Raw genomic sequence first — 24,050 nt, 5'->3', positions numbered from 1 at the left:
TCCCTAAACCACCAGCTGTCGGCCATAAATTCACACTCAAATCATAAGGTAAGTGCTCGAACTAAGGACTAACATTTTTCTATATAAAAAAAAAAAGAGTTTGCCACTTGGCATCAGAAAACGCCAACAGCCTGGCCGGCGTGGCTCAGTAGTTGAGCGTTGACCTATGAACCAGGAGGTCCCGGTTCAATTCCTGGTCAGGGCACAGGCCCGGGTTGTGGGCTCGATACCCAGTAGGGGGCGTGCACAAGGCAGCCGAGCCATGAGGCTCTCTCATCGCTGATGCTTCTATCTCTCTCCCTCTCCCTTCCTCTCTGAAATCAATACAAATATATTAAAAGAGAAAGAAAACGGCAGCCGGGCCTGGAAGAGGCGCCCTGGCTGGGCTGGCCACCAACACGTCAGAGCCGGACGGAGCCGGGTGCCTCTCGTTGCAGAGGGGACTGGCTGTCCGCGCTGTGACTGCGGAGAAAACGCTTGGGGTGGACCGGAGCTGTGAGGCTCCTCGCCTTGGAAAGGCAACATCAACATGGTACTTTGCTAAACATCCTAGAAGCCAAAAGAACTAAAATGAAAATCTAGGAGCCAGGCGAGTCCTCACTGAGCAGGATGATGATGCAGAGCAGGATGGCGACGATGGCCCCGGTGCCCAGCCCGGCGCCCACGATGCGGTCCACGTCCGTGCAGTCGCCGTTGGAGTCGCACTGGCACACCTTCACGCGGAGCACGGAGCTGTTGGACTTGGGGGGGTTCCCCGAGTCGGTGATGATGATGGGGACATCGTAGATCCCTGCCTCGAGGAATTTTAACTTCAAATTAAGCTGAGCGAAATCACCTGCGTTAAAAAAAATGCCGAGGGAGAGTGACTACCTGAGACGATGAGAGACACCTAACATCTTCCAGAAGGTCTGTCCTCCCTGATGGTTAGAGCAGCGGTTCTCAACCTGTGGGTCGCGGCCCCTTTGGGGGTCGAACGACCCTTTCACAGGGGTCGCCTAAGACCATCGGAAAGCACATATATAATTACATACTGTTTTTGTGATTAATCACTATGCTTTAATTATGTTCAATTTGTAACAATGAAATTGGGGGTCACCACAACATGAGGAACTGTATTAAAGGGTCGTGGCGTTAGGAAGGTTGAGAACCACTGGTACAGAGGCAGCAGATCACAGCATGCTGCACGGGGAAGGCTTGCTGGCTTGAAGGGCTTTGCTGACTTAAGCTTGCGGTCACTTTAAATATTTACAATCTTTAATGAGAAGATTATAAAGCACCTAACATGGCCTTATCGTACCAGGTTTCCAACCCTCTCCAGTGCACGTGTAGTCAAACAATTAACCGGTTCTTACCATTAAGCCGAGTGATGGTCCAGTTCCTCTTAATGTTCACGGGAGACAGAGGCAGGTCAAAAGCAAAGGGCCCGGCGTTGGGGTCAATGTCATAGTCCAGGGCCGTGATGTTGATGGCGTTGGGGGCCGGCGTCTCGCACGTCTCCGCCTCCTGAGGCAGCACCTGCGGGGCGTTGTCGTTGATGTCCAGCAGGTAGATCTGCAGCGTGCCCGTCCCGCTCATCGGCGGGATTCCTAAAAGAAAGAAACGCACACACCGACGCCAAACAGTTCCATCAACACCAGGTTCACAGAAGTCCCTTTCATCTCATGTATTAAAAACGCGCTATCTGTTCATCTCAACTATTTAGATTCTAGCAAAGACCCAGAAAGAATATACAAAAGATTCTAAAACCAATACACTAAAGCTCACGTACTCAATTAGCCCAACGGATGCACCAAATTAAGAGTTTCCTCGCTCATGGCAGACTAGAGGCAGAGAATTAGGAAGAGGAAAAATGCCAGAGACAGAGACAGACGGACGGACGGCAGCAGAAATATACAGAGACCACCCCAGAAACCACGGTGTCTGGGCCACGGAGGGCGGACTCCACCTGCAGTGACAAGGTGTCGACGGGCAGCAGGACAGAAACCCCACAGGCCTGCCATCACCACGAGAGGCCGCCAGGGAGGGTGTAGACATCACGGAGCACACGGGGAATGTCACAGATACCCCCGTGGAAATGGAACGCAGGAGGTAGGGCCTAAGAGTTTTCTAGACGATTGGGTTTCGTAGAAAACCTCATGTCCTGAGGACACATTCATGATACGCTCTCCTCTCTTTGACGACATGCAGGACGACACAGTGACTGGACTTAAGTATGTACCATTGTCGGAAGCAAGGAAGGTGGCATTGTATATGTTGTTCTTCACGTGGGGGGATTCTCTGTCCAACACGGCAATTGTCGTTATCTGCCCGTTCACAGGATCTATCCGTAGCCAGTTGGCAGGATCGGATAATTTTGTGTATCTACAAAAGGAAAGGGCAATGCATTCCATTTTTTTATACATGAAACTTAGGGGGGGAAAAAAAGTGTATTTGCTGGGTTAGTTCTAAATGCAACCAGCTAATCAGCTTGCATTTTGCAGGCGATGGCTGGAAAGCCATGGTTAACGTGGGAAGTGTTTCCGAGACAGTGGCTCGGGAGGCCCGGAAAGGCTGTCTCCGGGCAGGCAGGCAGGAAACAGCAGGTGTAGGCGTCCGAGCGGAAAGTAGAGGAGCTCGGTCTCTCTACTGTGGGCTCCGGTGGGTCTGATGATCTCATTTTAACCTCCTAGTTCAGTGGATAGCGATGGTGCAGACACACGAGCTCCAATACACCTGCTAAAACAGCGGCAGCCCTAATGGACAGGACTTAAGAGAAATTAGAAGTTGAATTTTGTATCACAGAATACTTCTGAAATGTTTACCATCATGGGGGAGATGGATGAGGTCATAGTGGGGGGCGGGGCGACATAATCCCAACCCTAGTGGATCTCCCACTGCGAGGCCTCAGAACTACACTCTTCAAGGGAAGTGCCCCAGCCTGAGTCTGTAGGAAGCAGACCATCTCCATCAGTACCTGACCTTCTTAAATTCCTTCTTTTTTAGGGCGCAGTGTGCGGGGGAGGAGTTTCTTAAGCTCAGAGGACCAATATACAGATTGCAAAAAATATCCTACACATTTCGAGATATAAAAAGTTGTAGGATTCAATACAGCAATGGCTTAGCTATGCATGCTGATGTTTAACGTATAGCGAGATGGAGACGATACGCAGCTATCTGTTCGCAGCAGTTCCACAAGAGGCTAAGTAAAATAAGAGCTGATTTTAAAAGTTATCGTCGCCAGCAACAAATGGCCGCGTGGGTGTGCTCAGCCCACCATCACTGGCCTCACCAGGAGGACACACCTGATGCTGCTGAAGCTGTAGAGATTCCTACATCAGTGGTTCTCAACCTTGGCTGCACGTTAGAATCACCTGGGAATCTTTTTAAAATCCTGATTTCTGGGCCTCATCCTCTGGAAATTCTGTTTCTTTGTTACTAATGTTGTGGCCTCACCCCATCACAAAGAAACAGAATTTCCGGAGAATGAGGCCCAGAAATCAGGATTTTAAAAGGATTCCCAGGTGATTCTAATGTGCAGCCAAGGTTGAGAGCCACTGCTCTACAGATATACGGTGTAAGTCCTACACATACTGCCCAGGTGAAGGATGGAAACAATGAGCGCTCTCCTCCTGGTTTTCGCATGAGTTTCCTCCCCGATGTATGGAGGAGAGACAATTGTCATGAGCTTCCGAGTGTCACCCGTTTGCTTACAGTGGCAGCTTTCTGTGATTTTGGAATGAAAGCACCAGCTAAACTATTAGTAAAGTAGAGGCCCGAGGCACGAAATTCATGCAAGAGGCTTGGCCTTCGCAGCCCCAGCTTCATCCAGAAGCTCATCCAGAAGGACGTCTGGAAGGTCGTTCGGCTGCCCGGTCTAATTAGCATACTATGCTTTTATTATTATAGACTAGAGGCCCGGTGCATGAAATTCACGCATGGGAGTGGTTCCTCAGCCCGGCCTGCACCCTCTCCAATCTGGGACCCCTCGGGGGATGTCCGACTGCCCACAGGGATCAGGCCTAAATCGGCAGTCAGATATCTCTCTCGCAATCCGGGACCACTGGCTTGTAACCACTCGCCTGGCTGCCTGCCTGATCACCCCTAACCACCTCTGCCTGCCAGCCTGATGCCCCTAACTGCTCCCCTGCCAGCCTGATAGCCCCTAACTGCCTCTGCCTTCTGACCTGATCGCCCCTAACCTCCTCTGCCTGCCGGCCTCATCTCCCCCTAATTGCTCCCCTGCCGGCCTGATCGCTCCTAACCGCCTCTGCCTCGGCCCCCGCCCCCGCCACCATGGCTTTGTCCGGAAGGATGTCCAAAAGATGTCCAGAAGATGTCTGGTCTAATTAGCATATTACCCTATGACAAGCGTGTCAGAGGTGACACGCGAACTCATTTTTTGGTTGATTTTTCTTCGTTAAATGGCATTTAAATATATAAAATAAATATCAAAAGTATAAGTCTTTGTTTTACTATGGTTGCAAATATCAAAAAAATTCTGTATGTGACATGGCACCAGAGTTAAGTTAGGGTTTTTCAAAATGCTGGCACATTTTGAAAAACATTTGGAAGAACATTGGAAGACATTTTCTTCCAATCAGACTGGAGTTGATCCATTCTCACGTTTCCAATGCACTGTATTCACCGATCTACTGAGGAAACGTCATCACGGAATTAAAAATACTCTTGTAATAAGTCGTTTTGGTTCCAGGGGAAATTTCTGACTCAAGTGATCCCTTTAACGCACAGCCCAGAACATACTGGAAATGATAAGAATGGCATCAATGGCATCGGGTACCTAATACTCTGCTGCATGTATCGATCCGGGTCCTGAGCGGTAAACGTTGTCAGCATGGTCCCGGCATGAAGGCCTTCTTCTTGGCGAATGATCTTGGGATTTGGGACAAAATAAGGGTTTTCATTCACATCAATGACGGTCACAGAAACGGTTGCCGTTGACTGAGGTGGGTGCTGAATGCCCTTGGCTAATGGCACTTGATTTTCCGCAGCAACAGTGAGGACAAACATCCTGTTTGTCTCAAAGTCGATTGGCTGTGGGGGAAAAAAGAAAAGGGAAACCATAGTTTGGTGGGAAATCATTCATTCTGCAGTTTACCCTTCTATCAACGCCTTTCCCAAAACATTCCTTTTTCATTCGCTCTGCCACAGCTGCTTCTCAGATTTCTGGAAAACATGCAATCCCATGGCCAGCGATGGAAACAGTGGTCACAATTTAGCTGAGACGTTTATAAATCTTGGGTCCTTCAAAGATTGATGGTCACAAACTAACACACATTACTAGTGTAACGACTGAATTATTCAGCTACATCTAAAGACTTGATTATTTTTAAAAACAGTACAGTTGCTCAAAAATATTCCGTACACACATCACCTGAGGTGGTCCAGGTTTGTCCTCAAACTCTGGTGGAAAGTCTGTCTGTCTCTCTGTAGGGAGCTTTGCCCAGTTTGCGATAAAGAAAAATCAACCACACCCAGAAAATTTTCATTTTTCATGAAGCTAAACTCGCCCCATTGGGAAGTTCAATCGTACTCTGATATATACATTTTAAAGTATATGCACACTTACACTTAAAAAGTAATAGTGCTTATAAGCAGAAAAGTGTTTTTTGGTTTTCTTTTTCTTGCTTAGCAAACAAAAACTCTGGTTGTTTTCGAGGAATTGTGGGTATTTTCCTGATCTGTGAAAACCCCAATCTCAGAACAGCACTCTAGAGAGAGGCAACGCCCACGAAACCCTTCGTGTAAATATTAATTTCCGAAGCCCCGTGAACCCTCCTGTCAACAGGAAAGTCGCCAGGAGTCCAGGGACCAGCCTGGACTGCGATTCCTACTTCTACTGACCACCTGCCAGTGGGGGGCAGGCAGTCAGACATCTCTCTCACCCCACTGGGTGGGCAACATGGACAGAGCTTGGGGAGCTTCGTGCTCCTCTCGGAATGATCTAGAGCAAAGCTGGAGCGAAGACCAGCGTATTAGCACAAACCACACCCACTTCTCAAGGTGGACCACCTCCAACTCTTCACAAACACAGCTTTTCTGAACTCCCCATTCAACCTCCCTTTCTCAACGACGTTAAGCAAGACAGCAGAGAAGTCAGTGAGACGGACAGAATTCGTCTGAGCGATTTCCTCAGCCACACTCGCGGCAACACAGCTGAGGGCCGTCCTGCCTCCGGATGAACACCGACCAAACTCATTTAAAAACAACCACACTCCAGAGGTGATGTGGCAAAACCTACGTTGGCCTCAACAACAACTACAAAATAGCACGCGGCCCCTGCAAATGCATTCATCCCAGAGTTAGCGACGCTTGAAGGGAAGTCACAAGACTGAGTAACAAACACGGGGGGGATCCTGGCCACCAGAGAGGCCGTGGGGGCCGCGGCCCGAGCTCCCCTCGCTCACCTTCACCACGGTGACCAGGCCGTCGTTGCTGTTGGGGTCAGTCTGAATGGCGAAGCGGCCGGTGGGGTCCCCGCCGCTAATTCTGTACATGGCGTTCCAGGACGGCGTGTGCGGCTGGTCCTTGTCGGTCACGGTCAGGTTGGCGACGATGACATCCACCCTGTTCTCGGGGACTTCGCCATAGAACTGCCAGGAAGAAAGGCTCAGTGAGAGGAGTGGCGGGGCCAGGCCGGACAGCGTGTCTCCGGGACCACAGCCAGACTGGCTATGAGGACCACCACCCTGACCGACGGGCCCATCTGATCTCTATCATCCCCACTCAACGTGACACAGGCAATCACAACAGCTACGTCCGACTTTAAAAGTAACAGGATGTTCGCCAGCAGTCAGTTTATTTTCCGAGGGATGTCACAGTTTCATGAATATTAAAATGAGCATCCACTGGGGTGTCCGGGTGATGGACGGGAGGTAGGACAGGATGTGTCTGAGGGACCCACTTTTCCACTAGAGATGACCACTAATGCGGATGAAGTTGTAAACATCGGTCATGTCATCCGTGTACCCGAACACATGCGTAAGTGTTTTGCTTTAACAGCACAGTTTTGGGGGGAGCGTGCCAACAAGGCAGCATTTTTTTAAAAATATATTTCTTTATTGATTTCAGAGAGGAAGGGAGAAGGAGAGAGAGGTAGAAACATCAATGATGAGAGAGAATCATTGATTGGCTGCCTCCTGCACACCCCCCACTGGGGATTGAGCCCACAACTTAGGCATGTGCCCTCGGCCGGAATCGAACCTGGGACCCTTCAGTCCGCAGGCTGATGCTCCATCCACTGAGCTAAGCCGGCCAGGGTGAGGCAGCATATTTTAACAACCTAATCCTGTGGTCGGCAAACCGCAGCTCACGAGCCACATGCGGCTCTTTGGCCCCTTGAGTGTGGCTCTTCCACAAAATACCACATGCGGGCACGCACATACAGTGAGAAGTTGACTTAAAATTTTAAGGAAAGTTTATTAAGTTAATTTTAGGGAACGTTGTGGAGTGAAAGAAGATGTAGTGTCGAGGATTGAGAAAGGTATGTTGAAATGGTTTGGACATATAGAGAGGATGAACGAAAGGAGAGAGACGAAACAAGACGAGTGTGGATGAGAGAGTTGGAAGGGGTCGACCTCAGCGAACCTACCTCAATCAGATTGAGGACATTTTTAGCAAAGGCCAGGTTAGGAGTCCCCTAATTAAGTTAATAACAATGGACCTACCTATATAGCTTAAGTTTAAAAAATTTGGCTCTCAAAAGAAATTTCAATCGTTGTCCTGTTGATATTTGGCTCTGTTGACTAATGAGTTTGTCGACCACTGACCTAATCAGTGGACTTGGCGACCAAAAGAGAAAAGGTCACTTTGGTGCCACACTGGAAACCTGGTTCAAGGGGCAGGAAATGTTGGAGTCAGTAGCCAGTCTACAATGAGGCTGAGCAAGACCCACCTCTACTAACACACGTGTCACTCAGGACACCGCCTCCCAGGGGTGCCCGCAGGGCCCAGGGTCTGCATGGCCTTGGCACTTACGGACATGGCAGTGAACTCGGGGGGATTGTCGTTGACGTCAGTCACCGTGATGACGGCCGTGGCCGTGTTGGAGAGGCCGTAGGTGGGGCTGCCTTCCGTGTCGGTGGCCTGGATGATTAGCGTGTACTGGTGCACTTTCTAAAAGGAGACAGAGGCCACATAAATAAAACCAGCTCCTCAAGAAGACGTGACAGTTGTTCTGTAAACGGCTCTTCACGCCGCACGACTAGTACAGCATCATTCATTCCGAGTAACACACCGAGATTCCCCGATGGAGTCGCTTTAACTGGCCAAGTGCGGGTCTGGTCTCTGTCTGGAGAGACTGAACCGTGTGTTTCATCTCTGCTCATGGGAAGGTGTATTGAACTCACAGCTAAGCGGGCACTGCCAGCCAGGCTCTGCCTTCCCTTCTCCTTGGAACTTCTCAACGTCCAAGTGCACTGTGATCGGGCCCTCAAGTCCACGGGTTTCATTTATTTTATCACATGTTAATTTCTACCCAATTTAGGGGACTAGAGACAATAAAGAATCTTGAGAGGGAGAAGAAAGCATATGTAATTCACAAAGTATATGTTTTCCTTTTATATATTACTAGAGGCCCGGTGCACGAAATTCACGCGGGGGTGGGGGGGGGTCCCTCAGCCCAGCCTGCACCCTTTCCAATCTGGGACCCCTTGGGGGATGCCCGACTGCCAGTTTAAACTGGCAGTCGGACATCCCTCTCGCAATCCGTAAACACTGGCTCCTAACCGCTTGCCTGCCTGCCTGATTGCCCCTAACCACTCCGCCTGCCAGCCTGATCACCCCTAACTACCCCTACCTACCTGCCTGATTGCCCCAACCCCTCTGCCTGCCTGATTGCCCCTAACTGCCTCTGCCTAACCTAACTGCCTCTGCCTAACCTAACTGCCTCTGCCTGCCTGCCTAATCGCCCCTAACTGCTCCCCTGCTGGTCTGATTGCTCCCTAACTGCTCCCTTGCTGGCCTGATTGCCCCTAACTGCCTCTGCCTCGCTGCCATGGCTTTGTCCAGAAGGATGTCCAGAAGACAACCAGTCTATCCGGTCTAATTAGCATATTACCCTTTTATTAGTACAGATTTTTTTATTTAGGTGGGATTTCTGAGTCAAAAAGTAGGCAAATCAACAAATTTGACACATACTTACGAACTGGCCATTGAAATATTACCCTCATCAACTGTGTTCAAACCAACTCCTCAACCCCTTGGCAAACTAGGATATTTTCCATCCTTAATGTTTGCCAATCTGATGAATCAACAACGGTACCTCATTTTATTTAGCAAGTTGATCCTATGTACATTCACAATCATTACATATGCTTACATGTTTGTGGGCATGTTTTCTTATATGTATTCAATTATAACAGGGTTGATACAATATTTTCTCCTATTCCAATTCATACTTATTCTCAACTATAGGGTGTCCCCCCAAAAATGTATATACACACTTTGAATAATTATAAAGGCAGTCATGTAATTGGTGAGGTGTTAAGTTTACTTAATCGATAATACCTCACTATAATGCTTACGCAAGCTAAGATATTTCTCAATATTTAATAATTATTAATTGAATGTATTTTAATAATTTAACAATGATTACAATAAATTTCATTTTCAAAACTGGAGCTATCAGTTATTAAAGTGTGCATACATTTCTTGGGAATACTTTGTATATAGAATGATTACATTCTTAAATGAAGGCAAAACCTAATTAAAGGATTTATGTTGATATTCTTAGTCCTGGAACACAGTAGGTATCTCATCTATGTATACTTGACATGTTGCTCTTTGGACATAATACTCATTGTGCCCAGAGACCTACAGCGGATATGGCTACATCTACACACAGGCGATTATTATCAAATGGGCATCGCTGCTTTCCAATTCCGCTGGAATTTGTAGAGGGCAGCCCAGCTCAGCTGTGCTGACCGGAGAGAAAATGCAGAGCTTGTCTGAGAAGTCTGTAGCACGAGCTGGCAAATTCATATTAGGAAAATCTAACCCTAACGAGTATCTCAAATCGTGGGAAATCTCTGTGGAAATTGGCGCAGATAAAAATATAGGCTGTTTTCATAAATGTTAAGACATTCTGCACAACAGAACTCACTCCTTCAAACCCAAATAAACCGCCACTGCAAAGTGCAGCTCTCCCTGATTCTAAATATAACCCACATTATGAATGGCCACACTTGGGGGTGTCTGGAGCGGGGCCAGGACAGCACACACTGCAGCTTCCGATTCAGCTGTGGGTGGGAAGGCAGGGAATAGAAGAGCAGGAGGGCAGGCCAGCCGCACACACGCACCTCTCAGTCTCTGTCCACCCAAATGTCAATCGCTCAGTTATTTCAGTTTTTATTTTGTCTTCCTAAAAAAATAAAGATCGTACTTTCTAAAATTAAGAAAAGAAAGGGATAGTGCTGGTTGAGCCATTTTAACTCGTAACACCTCCCATAATGGTGATGCAAGCGAGGATTCTCAATGACTCCCTTTCCCAATCAAGAGCACCCTTCCAGCATGATGCCTCACGGTTAGGAGAGACATTTGTAGGCGCTCAGGTCAGCCTCCCCGCTGGACATAGTGAAAACAGAAATTCCATTTGTTAGCTCTGTTTGCAGAAACTGATGAACATTTAAAAAAAATTTTTTTTAATGGAGCTTTTATTTTTTTTAAAAAAAAAGATAAAAAACCGACAGATATTATATGGAGACACAGTTCTTTGTTACTGTCTACTCCACAAAGATCTTTAAAATTACGTATGCATGTTATACGCAATTACCCACGTAGCTGAAACAATGGGATCAGGAGCAAAGACTTGGAATTTCCTATTGCTTCAAGCGAGTCTTGAAATCGGAGTTATAAAAGGACACTGTTATTTCTAAAACACAGTGTCTCTTCAAACCTAGAAATGGCTTGGAAAACAACGCCACCCCCATTCTCAGACGCCTGGCCAGTAAAATGCTCTTTCATTCCATAAGGAAGGTGCTACTGGGTGTGTTCCAACACCCACGCTGTTCAGAGCGCCCGGCCTGGCTCGGTCACTGGGCGTCTGGCCCCGTATGACTGACATTTCGATGCCCTAAGGGTCTGACTTCCCACTCTGAGTCCCCTCTGACCGAGGGGACTGCTTAGAAACGCTTCCTGTATGCTGAGCGACATCAGCCAGCCAGAGAAAGACAACAACCCAGGATCTCACGTATGTGCGATCTAATGAACAAAATAAACTGACAAGCAAAACAGATCCAGAGACAGGGAAGCTTGGAACAGACTGTCAAATCTCAGAGGGGGTGGGTGAGACGAGATTAACCAAAGAACTTATCCATAATAATAAAAGTGTAATATGCTAATTAGACTGGACATCCTTCCAGAAGACCTTCCGGACAAAGCCGGGGCTGTGAGGGAAGCCTGGGTCCCGGGAGCCAGAGGGAAGCCGGTGCCAGCAGCCGGGGGAAGGAAGGCCTACTCTTGCACGGATTTCGTGCACCGGGCCTCTAGTATGCAGAGATGCATAACCCATGGACACGGGCAAGAGTGCTGTGATAAAGGCCTGGGAGGGAGCGAGGAGAAGGGGCTCAATGGTGAGGAAAAAGGGGGGCATCTGGAACACTTTTAACAATAAAGATAAATTTTAAAAAAGAACACATTTCCTCCCTCCCCATTCTAGAAGGGATGAACTCATGCACCTGCTGACCATCCTTCCTTCTCTGTCTTACCTACCTCGCCAAGGCTAGCACCTCTCACCTGCTGACCCCACACCTTGAGCTTTTCGCGTTTGTTTTCAAATGCTTACCGTGATTCCATGCCACTGCGTATAGGCCACTGCCTTTGGCATTTCCTTCTGCCGAAACCGGTGGTTCTCAGCTGAGGCGATTCTGCTCTCCCCACCCCTGCCCAGGGGACCTCCTGGGACATTTCTGATGATCAAAACTAAGGGGTGTTACTGACATCTAATGGATAGACAGTCTAGAGCAGTGATGGCGAACCTTTTGAGCTCGGCGTGTCAGCATTTTGAAAAACCCTAACTTAACTCTGGTGCCGTGTCACATATAGAAATTTTTTGATCTTTGCAACCATAGTAAAACAAAGACTTATATTTTTGATATTTATTTTATATATTTAAATGCCATTTAACAAAGAAAAATCAACCAAAACAATGAGTTCGCGTGTCACCTCTGACACGCGTGTCATAGGTTCGCCATCACTGGTCTAGAGAGCCTGCTGAACACCCCAGGCCCCCAACAAAGATCTAGCCAGCCCGTATGTCAACAGGGCCAAGGGTGAGAAACCCTGGCCTAGCACAGCCTGGCCTTCACGCTGAGCTTGACCAAAAGGAAGCTTAATTCACCTCAGGGATGATGTCTGAAGTCCTTGGCTACTCGGACATACCTCTAGCGTTATTTCCGTTTATCTGGCTGTTAGCACCACAGGCCTGCCCTCCTGCTATGCACATACACTCACTCCTTCCCAGGCCCTCGTTTTGTCAGTGTATGTCCTTGGCTTACACCATGCCTCACAGAGCAAGCCAAGCAATGCATATGCTTTTTATTTCTTTTTCAAATTACAGTACAGTTGATATACAATATCACATTAGTTTTAGGTGTACAACTAAGTGATTTGATGTCTGTTTACTTTACCAAGCGATCACCGTGGTAAGTCTAGTAACCGTACGGAGTTGTTACAATATTATTGGCTATACGTTCCGTATACTGTACGTCACCTCCCTGTGACTTCCTTAGTTTGTACCTGGAAGTGTGTACGTCTCATTCCCCGTCACCTGTTTTGTCCACTACCCTGTCCGCCTCCCCCACTGGCAACCATCAGTTTGTTCTCTGTATCGATGAGTCTGTTTCACTTTTGTTTTGTTTGTTCATTTGATTTGTTGTTTTTTTCAGATTCCACATGTAAGTGAAATCATGTGGTGTTTGTCTTTCTCTATTTCACTTAGCATAATAGCATCGAGGTCCGTTCATGTTATCACAAATGACAAGATTAAAGTCTTTTATATGACTAATATTTTATGTTATACACACACACACACACACACACACACACACACACAAGATGGGGCAAAAGTAGGCTTTTAGTTGTTCATATGGAAAATAATAATACAATGACTTCTATTTCGCATACTCTCGCGTAAACCTACTTTTGCCCCAAGCTGCCTACAACACATCCTCTTTCCCCATTCATCTACTGATGGAAACTTAGGCTGCTTCCCTGTCTTGGCTGTTGTAAATAATGCTATAATGAGATTCGTATCTACCTTTTCAAATTCGTGTACTGGATCTCTTCAGGTCAGAACCTGGAAGTGGGGTTCCAGGTCATGCGTGGTCGTGTTTTTAATATTCTGAGAACCCCCGTCCTGTGTTTTAGAGGGGCTGCACCAGTTCACACCCAGGCTTCCCACTCCCCACATCCTCACCGACGCCTGCCACTCGCTGACCTGCTGCTTTCGAACGTGTGGTTGGATGAACAGAGGAGAAACCCTGGGCCTTGCGTGATATAATAAAAATCATTTCCGGTCTCAGACAAGCCATCTTCTCCTTCATGGCTGCCTATCATTTATTCATTAAAACATGTGCTGGGAGCATAAACCAGCTCACTGTTTCCCAAACCACGGTGACTCACATGCCATCTTCCCAACGCTGCCGCCCCTCCGGTTTCTGTGCCATGAGTCACTCATACTCGTGTTGACATTCCTCCCTTTAAAAACACCTTAATTTATTGTGGAAGTTCCATAAATGAAAAAGTAGCCGGATCTCTGACTGTAAAAATAAACGCAATACGATCCCCGTACTCCTGCAGCCCCTCCTCGACCGAGCAGCACCTGGAAGACGTGCGGTCTCTGGTTTTCTCTAGAGGCTCCCTGTCCAGCAAGTAAAGTGACGATACTCGTGCTCCACACTTTCAAACACGGAGCTCGGGAGACAGACGTGCGTGAAGAGTGGGGACACCCAGCCGTTCGTCTGGCAAACACTTAGTGAGCATCTACTAGACGTCAGGCAGCGCAGCCTTGACTTGAACGCAATGATGAACGAACCCAGCGGTGGCCTTGCTGTCCACAGTGATGGAGATGGACATGACTGCATCACGGAACCCACTCTGCAGATGCAACTGTAGTGAGAGTAGGAAGAAGTGATTCAAGCACCTTTCACGGGGCCCCTGAGCCAGTCCTCAAAGCCTGGGGGAGGCCTGGAGGCCAGAGGCATATTGGGTAATGTGAGAGGAACCTGGTGACTGAATATGGAGGTGCATTGACGGCTGGGAATACAGGAAGTAGAATTCCCTCTTTGCCAGGAGAGAAATGTGTAAGGAGGAGAGTGACGGGGCTCGGCCAGCAAATGCCGGGGTGATGCAGGGCGGCCGGGGGCCCCCCCAGTACTCACTGGGCACACCCTGAAGGCTGCCTGCTTCGCGTGGCATAACCCCCGCAGCCCTCCCAGGCAGAGGCGGGTCATTATCCCCATGTACAGATGTGGGAGCGAAGGGTTCAGGTTAGGACATTCAAGGTCAAACAGCCTGACACAGGCAGAGCCAGGATTCGAACCCAGGGAAGCGGAGGGGGAGTCCTCAGTGGTCGGGAGACAGGCACAAGGACGGGGGTGGAGGAGAGGAGGAAATGCCAGAATCGCACCCCAAGGGATGCGGGGAGTCAGGGGGAGATGAAGCCCCCAGCCCTGGGGTGTGGGGGGCAGAGCCTTAGGTCGACAAAACCTGAAGACTTCGTGCCTTTAAACCTGGAGATTCAAGGGAAATGGAAAGCGGACCCTCCCTATTTAATGGCCAGAAGTTCCATCACTTCCAGGTGCCATCATCTCCTGGGAGAATGATCACTGAAATTACTTCTCATGAAAAGGAAACCGCGAGTTCTCATAGAAACAAAAGAGGCGAGAGGCCCGCGGAGCAATTCCTTCCCGGCTTCAGGCAGAGCTGCCATGAACCGAGAGAGAGACATTTTTCCTCCGTTAAACGGCTTTTGGAAAATGAAGGCTTTCCATAATTTTCCTTACTAACTGGTTGTTGTGTTTGATAATCCTGCTGTCAAGAAGCTATTGCTCATACCGTCTAACCCAGGGTCCCAAGGTCCCCGTCCATTTCCGCCTGCGTTTCAGGGGGTCGGGCACGGCGGTGTCTGTCCGCTGGAGGCAGACTCACCCCCATCACGGTCTGACTCCAGAGCTTCGTCCTCTAAACTGAACTCAGTCGCTCTGCTCTTTAAAGGCGGCTGGTCTGCTTCAGCAAGACTAAGCTCACTTCTCTACGCCTCCCTCTTTCTTGCCTCAACGCAGCCAGGCTCCAGGGGACAGGGACACTGCTGTATGGAGACAGGAGGAAGCCGTGTCTGTGCCGCACCAGGGACGTGTGAGTGAAGGAGAAATACTGGGACTGGGAGACGAGTTACACATACTTAGTATGTGAACCAACTGGCCCTCAAGAGAGAATATAAAAATATTCCACATTCTCATATAAAAATACAGCATTTGTGAATTTAAGAATAGTATTTCATGCCCAGCTGACATGGCTCAGTGGTTGAGCATCTACCTATGAACCAGGAGGTCCTGGTTCGATTCCCCGTCAGGGCACATGTCCAGGTTTCAGGCTCCATCCCCAGTGTGGGGGGGTGAAGGAGGCAGCCGATCAGTGATTCTCACTCATCTTTGATGTTTCTATCTTTCTCTCCCTCTCCCTTTCTCTCTGAAATCGATAAAAATATATTTTTAAAAAACAGAGTATTTAATATAATAATGGAAAAGGTGAGAAGACATCCATGTTGGGCATATCACTAAACTAAAAGGACTATTGCAAAAACGACATTTCAAAAATCTCTAAGATAAAACATTCCTAGAACAGAAAGAATCATTGACACCAGGAAGTCAAGATGTACAATGAAATAAAAACATACACCTAACTCCCAAGTAAGACTCTGAGCGCACTTGTGAATAAAGCAATCTTGATTGGCTCATATTACTTTATTAAAATGCTTCTAGCACTATCTTTCGTATACAATTAATCACAATAGTCAAGTTTTCTTCGGTCCAATTCAAGTGAATGCCGCTAAGGCAAATAAAGTACCATAAAAACCAACTCCTAAAATCCTGGTCCATGATATTTACTATGGTAGCTGTAATGTTTCCTTCTGATGTACAGAACATGAGGTCTCAGCATTATAAACGCTGGCTCGGCCAGAAATCTACAAAACATGGATCCTTGTAAGTCGGCGCTTGGATAGTTCACTCATACGCTGATTACTGATGGTCAGGAATGACCTTGAGAATGTCTTAAGAACAGAATAGAGAAAAGGTGTAAACGGTTCATTAGGGCTGGAGATTTCAGAAAAGAACAGAAGTAGGGCTTAGATTGGAACACGAAGAAAGAGTGTTCAAGGTCGAGAAGGTAAAGGCATTCCTGGTGGAAGGAAGCCCATGAAGAGAAACACAGAGGTGTGTGGAGCGCGGTGGGTCGGGGTCTGTCGCAGTGAGCGACCATCTGCAATGAACCCAAATAGCCATCCCTCCACGATATTCCAAAACGGCCGACTGCTCTGCCTCTTCAACAAAACAGGACGCACAACAGTAATTCCCTCCGTTTATAACTTGAAAGGCTGGTCAGTAGAATGAGGGCAGCTACCCGTGTTCACAACTGTTACATAAAGTACCCTCCGAGCCCAGGGGCCACTGCTAACCTGGGAGATACCATCCCCTGCCCCGCACCAGGCTCTCCACAGAGGCGGCCAAAGCCTGACCACACGCATGTCATCTGTAGCTTCTTGAACGTGTGGATGCTCATCCTTCTCCTAACTGTCAACACACGTGATCTGGGCGTGGTTTTTTAATTCCTCACAAAAATCAACTATAAGGCCAGACCAAGAAAATGCCGACGATGTTAAAAATTAGGTGCCAGAGGTATCCGATTCCACTTGTTCAAAGCAAACATTTAACCACCAGAGGCATCTCATTAACTTAGTCGATTACCACACTGAGTATTACACAGACTAACCATGTCCGACTAGCAAGGATTCCTCCTGTGGACATGTATCATTCAACCAACTGGAAGTTGTGCAGAAGAAACGCACCCCCACTTTCTAGCTTCCCTGGCCCGAGCATGAAGGACCCCACAATGGATTCGACGCTACAGACGCAGACACGTGGTCTACTTTATCAAAGGTGGGACATCATGGTGCAAAGTAGAATGAAATTTTCCCGTTTTCTCTCTCCTATCAGGTTTCCCCAAAGCTACCTTCCTTTCCCCCCAAAAGCATTAGGGACGGAAGAAAATGCCACTCCAAGAGCTTTCTGAGTGGAAAGAAACCGTAACACTGTGGGTGTGTTGTTACCCGGAGATGAGGTGCGTGTCACACTGGGCACCTGTAAGGTTAAAAACGAACGGAAAGACAGCTGTGCTCGGCTTACCTCGCGATCGAGTCCGGCTGCCACGGTGATGATGTCCCCGGTCTCATTGTTGATGGTGAACATGTTGGGCGAGGGGGTGCTGGGGGCCTGGGACAGGATTCTGTACCGCAGCATCCCGTTCTGGGTGTTGGGATCATCCGCATCGATGGCCGTGACTGTCATCACATACGTTCCTGGACACAGCACACACGGAAAGTGAACGGCCGGCCTTCACTTCAGCGCCTCCCAAGCAGCAGGCCTGTCTGCCCCTGCGTTCAACCTCAATTCCACTTTCCCAAAGCAGGCATTTCATCACACAGACTTGATTAAAAACACTATTAATAAGAAGAGTACTCACTTTATTTCATTATTATTATTTTAAATAGTTTTACTGATTCCAGAAGGGAAGGGAGGGAGAAGCAGAGAGAGACAGAGACATCAATGATGAGAGAGAATCATCGATTGGCTGCCTCCTACACACCCCCAAAACTGGGGATCGAGCCGCAACCCGGGCGTGTGCCCTGACCAGGAATCCAACCGTGACCTCCTGGTTCATAGGTTGATGCTCAACCACCGAGTCACACCAGCCAGGCCACAAGAGTACTCACTTTAAAAAACATAAACCACGGTTTCATTACTTGAAAGAAAAATTATAAAACATTTATACATTTATAAAGAATCAATTTTTCCATAACTCTGAAGGCAAATTCACTTTAGATTAAGTAAATGATCACTTCAGACCTTCATTTATAAAGGAGGCAGCTAACACGTGAGACGGGTGCCATTAGCGACATGTATTGTGGCCACCGGTTCCTGCCCTCTGACCCATTTTCTTGTTACGCAGTCGCATCGGGAATGAGATGCTGAGCGCGAGCCTCCCGTGGCCTCAGTCACTTGGGAAAGTGAGCTGGTGCCTAATGACGAATGCTCCATTGGCCGGGTCATCAGGGACCCCTCCATGCGTTACTGTTTTGGTACATTGCACAGGGGTTGGCATTGCGGCTCATTATTTCCTTGGAGATCAAAGGAACGTTGCAACAATCTCAAGGGACTTCGAAATGTCAAATATTAGACATTTTGAAGGGAAATCTACAAAGCACTAGGATCAAATAAGTCCAAACCAGCTGGAGGAACGGTAATGGATAAGTAGAGAGAGCAGCGGGAGACTTGAGATTATTCCAAAAGGACATGATCTAGGGTGGCAGCGTCACCCAGTCCCTCTCTGCCTTTGGGCTTACCACATCAGCTGGTCCCAGGAACACCAAGTACATTTTATTATTATTATTATTAATATATTTTTATTGATTTCAGAGAGGAAGGGAGAGGGAGAGAGAGAGAGAAACATCAATGATGAGAGAGAATCATGGATCGGCTGCCTCTTGCATTCCCCACACTGGGGATCGAGCCCACAACCTGGGCATGTGCCCTGATTGGCAATCAAGCTGTGACCTCCTGGTTCACAGGTCGATGCTCAACCACCAAGCCACGCCGACCAGGCCCAAGTCCCTTTTGGACTCTCCAACTGCCCCTTGGCTGCTGCTGTGACTAATATGATACGCTCTGTACTTCCTGGGCAGAGGCCCTGGGTGCTGGTGCCCACTTTCTAGCTGCCCTGGCCTGAGCATGAAGGATCCCCCACTATGGATTCGACGCTATAGACTCAGACACGTGGTCTACTTTATCAAAGGTGGGAAAATCATGGTGCAAAGTAGAATGACATTTTCCCGTTTTCTCTCCTATCAGGTTTCCCCAAAGCTACCTTCCTTTCCCCCCAAAAGCATTAGGGACGAAAGAAAACGCCACTCCAAGGCCCCCGGGCGCCTCTCCGCGATGCCGACCTCCCAGTGACCCGGGAGCACTCACCCGGCTTTGAGCCCTCGGGCACCGTCCCGTTCCAGACCTGGTGCAGGAACTCGGGGCGGTTGTCGTTCATGTCGATGACATTGATGACGATGTCGATGGGGTTCTCCACTTGGTTGCCGTTGATGTCCACCGCGTGGGCCCGCAGCTGCAAAAGCCATCAGAACACGGGACTAGCGGGCAGGTTCATGTCTCAAGTGAGAAGATAAAACCCACCCTCACCAGGCTACCCACCAGCACCCAGGCACCGAGCAGCAGGAGAACAGAAGCGACATCTGTCAGCGGAGTTCCACCCAGCCAGCATCGATGCAGCAGCCCCAGGCCCACAGTGACGCTCCGCCAGTTATGGATTTGACTCATTTAATCCAAATTCAAAAGACGGAGGCAGAAGGGACCAGCATTTGGAAGAGAAAAATCGAGCCCCAAAAAAAGCCCGAGTCACGCCGCTGTGTGCGCTGGCAGAGCCCACGTTCAAGGCCAGTAACATTCCGAGCCCAAATCCCTTTGCTAAATCATCCTGATGATTCAGGGGAATTAAAAAGCTGCTCCTGGCACAGAGCACTCACGTAGACCAAGGGGACAGGAGGGAACCCAGGAAGAATTGTGTGCAGAGGGAATTTTCACACTAGGTTTGGTTTTTATAACTGCAAAAGGCACTCAGAAACCTTGAAGTACATGAATACATAACAGTTGTTCTTCTCTCAAGCTCAAGTCCTTCGTTTTGTAGGTGTTCTAGAAATTTATTCTTTTCTTTTTTTCTTTTTAAACAAATATAATCACTCAGCTACTCTTGGAAGAATATCTTCAAAATCTTTTCACCTGGCACAGAGAGACCCATTTCATTCTTTGACCAGCCCTGGAGCATTCCATGGAATTGTTTTGAACAGGAACGCTTTCATGATTCTCCCATCAAGGATGATGCTGGCCGCTGCTTTCTGTGGGATATGCTTTACCAAGTTAAAGAAGCACCAGCACACCCTTTCTGATTAGAGGTTACTTAATACGTGAAACAAATATCCACCAATAGGTGTCAAAATTATGTTACACTCATTCATCAAAATAATTTGGAGCAATCAAAATTTATTATCTAAATCACACATGTCAAACTCAAGGCTGGCGGGCCCGACACAAGTTTGACATGCTTGATTTAAGTATTTTTTTTAAAATATATATTTTTATTGATTTCAGAGAGGACGGGAGAGAGAGAGAGAAACATCAATGATGAGAGAGAATTATTGATCAGCTAGCTGCCTCTTGCACAGCCCCTACTTGGGATCGAGCCCGCAACCCAAGCATGTGACCTTGACTGGAATGGAATTGAACCCGGGACCCTTCAGTCCACAGGCTGACGCTCTATCCACTGAGCAAAACCAGCTAGGGCAAATAAATAATTTTTACTGACATGAAAACATGTTAAATATTATGATAGCAAAGTGGCAAAAGCTAGTTTCCGAGAATGGTTCTAATTTCGAAAGAAAACATTTATGAATTTATCCACAGCAAAACATCTTATAGGACAGCATCAATGTGTTTAAAATAAGTTAGTTTTACAAACTAGGATTACAAATTGTTTTCACGTTCTTATTAATACTGTATTATTTGAAAAATTTTATTTCTATCTTATTTGAAAAGTTTTTGCAACATGCACGTATTCCTCTAAAAAATAGTAATTTCATCAAAAGTTTTAGTTGTTCATGTGGAAATTAAAGAAGTAACAAAGATCAATTTAGGCTTCTATATTTAAACTCATGAAAAAATTGCTGAAATCCTGTTCCAGGAAAATGTATAAGTATGACCAGAAAAAAACAGAAAACAGAAACAAGTTCCTGGAACTCACATTTTCATATTAGGTAATTCTTACATCTTAAAACACTTAACCCAGCGTTATTTCTAAGTTGGGAAAATCAGTTTCAAATATATACAGGATGGGGCAAAAGTAGGTTTACAAATGTTTGGATGGAAAAGAACTCAACAATTAATAAATAACTAGGGTGCATGAAATTTGTGCACGGGGGGCGGGGGTGTCCCTCAGCCCAGCCTGCACCCTCTCCAATCTGGGATCCCTCTCACAATCCAGGACTGCTGGCTCCCAACCGCTCACCTGCCTGTCTGTCTGATTGCCCCAAACTGCCCTCCCCTGCAGGCCTGATCACCCCCAACTGCCCTTCTTGCAGGCCTGGTCCCTCCCAACTGCCCTCCCCTGCCAGCCATCTTGTGGCGGCCATCTTGTGTGTTGGGGTGATGGTCAATTTGCATATTACTCTTTTATTAGATAGGATGATATAAGAATGAATTCCGTGTTGCGCGTACTCACGACTGTACGCCTTCTTTTACACCACCCTGCATGTATTCAAAAATATGAACATATCACCATATGCAAAAGGCAGTTATAACTCAGTAAGAAAATGAAAGCACAGAACAATAACGAATAAGGATTAACATAAGAAACATAATTAGTTACGACATCTAAGAAAAGATTGCTCATCCTGGCCGACTGGTGAAACCCAGTGTTAGCACGGTTATGAGGAAAGGAGAGATCTCCATTCCCAGGAGGACCAACACGGCCACCTCCCTGGAGGGAGCACTGTCAACAGACAACAGAACAAAAGCTCGCGATCCACGTTCTAGGTCTCTGTTTGGTGGCAATAACGACGCCAGAGGAACAGATACAGTGCAAGCGCCAAGCGCAGATGTCTATCAGTAAGAACCTGTTTTAAAACTGCAGGCTGTACGTTCAAGGCATCCTGTCCAGCTATTAAAAACGTTGTGGTCTCTCCACATTCCCATGCACGGTGTTGACCCCATGGGCACACTTGTTCTCAGAAGGCCTTGGCCATGGATCTGGAAGCAGGCATCCGTGAGTACAGGGTCACGCAATTTGGGGCGATTCCACTCCCGTCTTCCGTACCTCTTGCTCTTTAACCAGGAGTATTCATCCATCCCATGAAGATAATACCATGATGAAAGGACATGGAAAAGGCTCCAAGCACATTTTCCATCTTAGAACTCTCAGAAGCAAAGCTTTAAGATTGGTATGAGCCTGGCCGGCGTGGCTCAGTGGCTGAGTGTGGACCTATGAACCAGGAGGTCACGGTTCAATTCCCAGGCAGGGCACATGCCCGGGTTGTGGGCTCAATCCCTAGCGTGGGGCATGCAGGAGTCAGCCGATCAATGATTCTCTCTCATCATTGATGTTTCTATCTCTCTCTCCCTCTACCTTCCTCTCTGAAGTCAACACAAATATATACATACTAGAGGCCCAGTGCACAAAATTCGTGCACTTGGGGGGGCCTTCAGCCCAGCCTGCACCCCCTCACTTAGGCCCGCTCTCTGCCTAAGCCACCGCTGCTGCGCTCACCAGCCGTGAGCCTGGCTTCTAGCTGAGCGGCACTCCCCCTGTGGGAGCGCACTGACCACCAGGGGGAAGCTCCTGCATTGAGTGTCTGCCCCCTGGTGGTCAGCACATGACATAGCAACCAGTTGTTTTGCTGTTTGGTCGATTTGCATATTAGCCTTTTATTATATAGGAGGATTGTTAAATGATATGAGAGGCGCAGGTCACCCTCGGCGCACACAGAGAAGACTTCATACGTAGGACATCTGCAGAAATCTTACGTGAAAGCGGGCTATCTGCTCTCGATCCAGGGGCTTGGTCACGGACAGCTGCCCGGAGATGGGGTTGATAATGAAGATGCCAGTCGGAGGCTGGTCAGCGCCGGGCCCAGTGACGCTGTACCGCAGGGAGAGGTTTTTATCTCTATCGGACCGGATCTGAGGGTCAAGAAGACAATCACATTAGAGGTGAGACCAAGTGAGCTCATTACCTGAGACACGGCTGCCACACCTCATGCCCTTTTGCAATTACAAACCTACACCATCGCCTCCCGGAAAACCAGGGCACTGCTCCCAGGCCTGTCCCTCGTCCTGCTTTCTTGGCAACAGACTTCAAAAAGAGATGCCCTCCCCCTATCACCCCAAAGACGGGGACGATGTTAACATCTAACAGCACACTCCCCGGAAGCAGAGCCAAACGTCAACATGAAGGAGCGTCGGCTTTTAAGCAGCATCGGACTCTACCCTGGGAACCTGCAGGTTAGAATATCATCCAAATGACAACTTCATGGGAAAACACGGTTTACTGCTGGCCTCAGTTAGGGTAAGAAGCCATCGTTTAGAGCGTGAAAAGCCTCGCTGGGGAGCACTAGGATTATGGTGGAGCCTAGCAATGAGATTTCCATATCCTTCTCAGGTGGCACTTATACACGCAAACTCCTATTGACAACAAATCATACACGTGATTTTAAAATATATTTCCATACTCTCCAGAATTATACTCATGGGCTCACTTCCTTCTCCTCCAAAGACCATGACTCCCAGGAAAAGGAAGTTTATACCTGAGTCACCCTGGCTGAGGCTACAGAAAGGGAGGGGGGAGCGTGCAGAGAAAGGGCAGGAGCGCAGGCCTGCGGGCAGTGACAGTAAGAGACACACGGGCATTAGGTACATACGCTTGACCCAGAAACAGAATCTAGTTTACCTTTTTAAAGGTAAGGCACAATTATTTTTTCTCCTTCTCCATTAAAGTAGAAAAATAAGGAACACCATTACTTAGGGTTATGTCATTCGCTGTTCATCTGAATTGTAATGTAATAAAAATAGCACATACAACCCAGAAAATGACTTATTAAAAAACACAGCTCTCAGTAGGTATGTATTGGAATGCTAAATCAATCATCTACAGAAACACTTATTTTCTCAAAAAATGAAAACACAATGATTTTCTCTTATTTTCCTTTTGTGATAAACAACAGG

At 47.7% G+C, this 24,050-nt stretch overlaps 1 protein-coding gene across 1 annotated transcript in view; it reads right to left on the bottom strand.

The window, feature by feature from the left end:
• Window positions 1-24,050, bottom strand: part of CDH2 (cadherin 2) — a 195,929-nt gene that overhangs the window by 24,578 nt on the left and 147,301 nt on the right. The window contains exons 5-13 of the mRNA XM_070421240.1: window positions 22,854-23,009; window positions 19,242-19,386; window positions 17,400-17,572; window positions 7,975-8,112; window positions 6,405-6,590; window positions 4,778-5,031; window positions 2,219-2,361; window positions 1,353-1,586; window positions 602-835 (exon numbers count right to left, since the gene is read on the bottom strand). Coding sequence (XP_070277341.1) covers window positions 602-835; window positions 1,353-1,586; window positions 2,219-2,361; window positions 4,778-5,031; window positions 6,405-6,590; window positions 7,975-8,112; window positions 17,400-17,572; window positions 19,242-19,386; window positions 22,854-23,009 — 1,663 coding nt within the window. The remainder of the gene's footprint in view (window positions 1-601; window positions 836-1,352; window positions 1,587-2,218; window positions 2,362-4,777; window positions 5,032-6,404; window positions 6,591-7,974; window positions 8,113-17,399; window positions 17,573-19,241; window positions 19,387-22,853; window positions 23,010-24,050) is intronic.

This window comes from Myotis yumanensis, unplaced genomic scaffold (assembly GCF_028538775.1).
Source record: "Myotis yumanensis isolate MYYU_CA2020_CCGP unplaced genomic scaffold, mMyoYum1.0.hap1 SCAF_7, whole genome shotgun sequence".
In the NCBI taxonomy this organism is placed as follows: domain Eukaryota; kingdom Metazoa; phylum Chordata; class Mammalia; order Chiroptera; family Vespertilionidae; genus Myotis; species Myotis yumanensis.
Note: the sequence above shows the minus strand (reverse complement) of the source record. Positions and strands in the feature narration are given on the sequence as shown.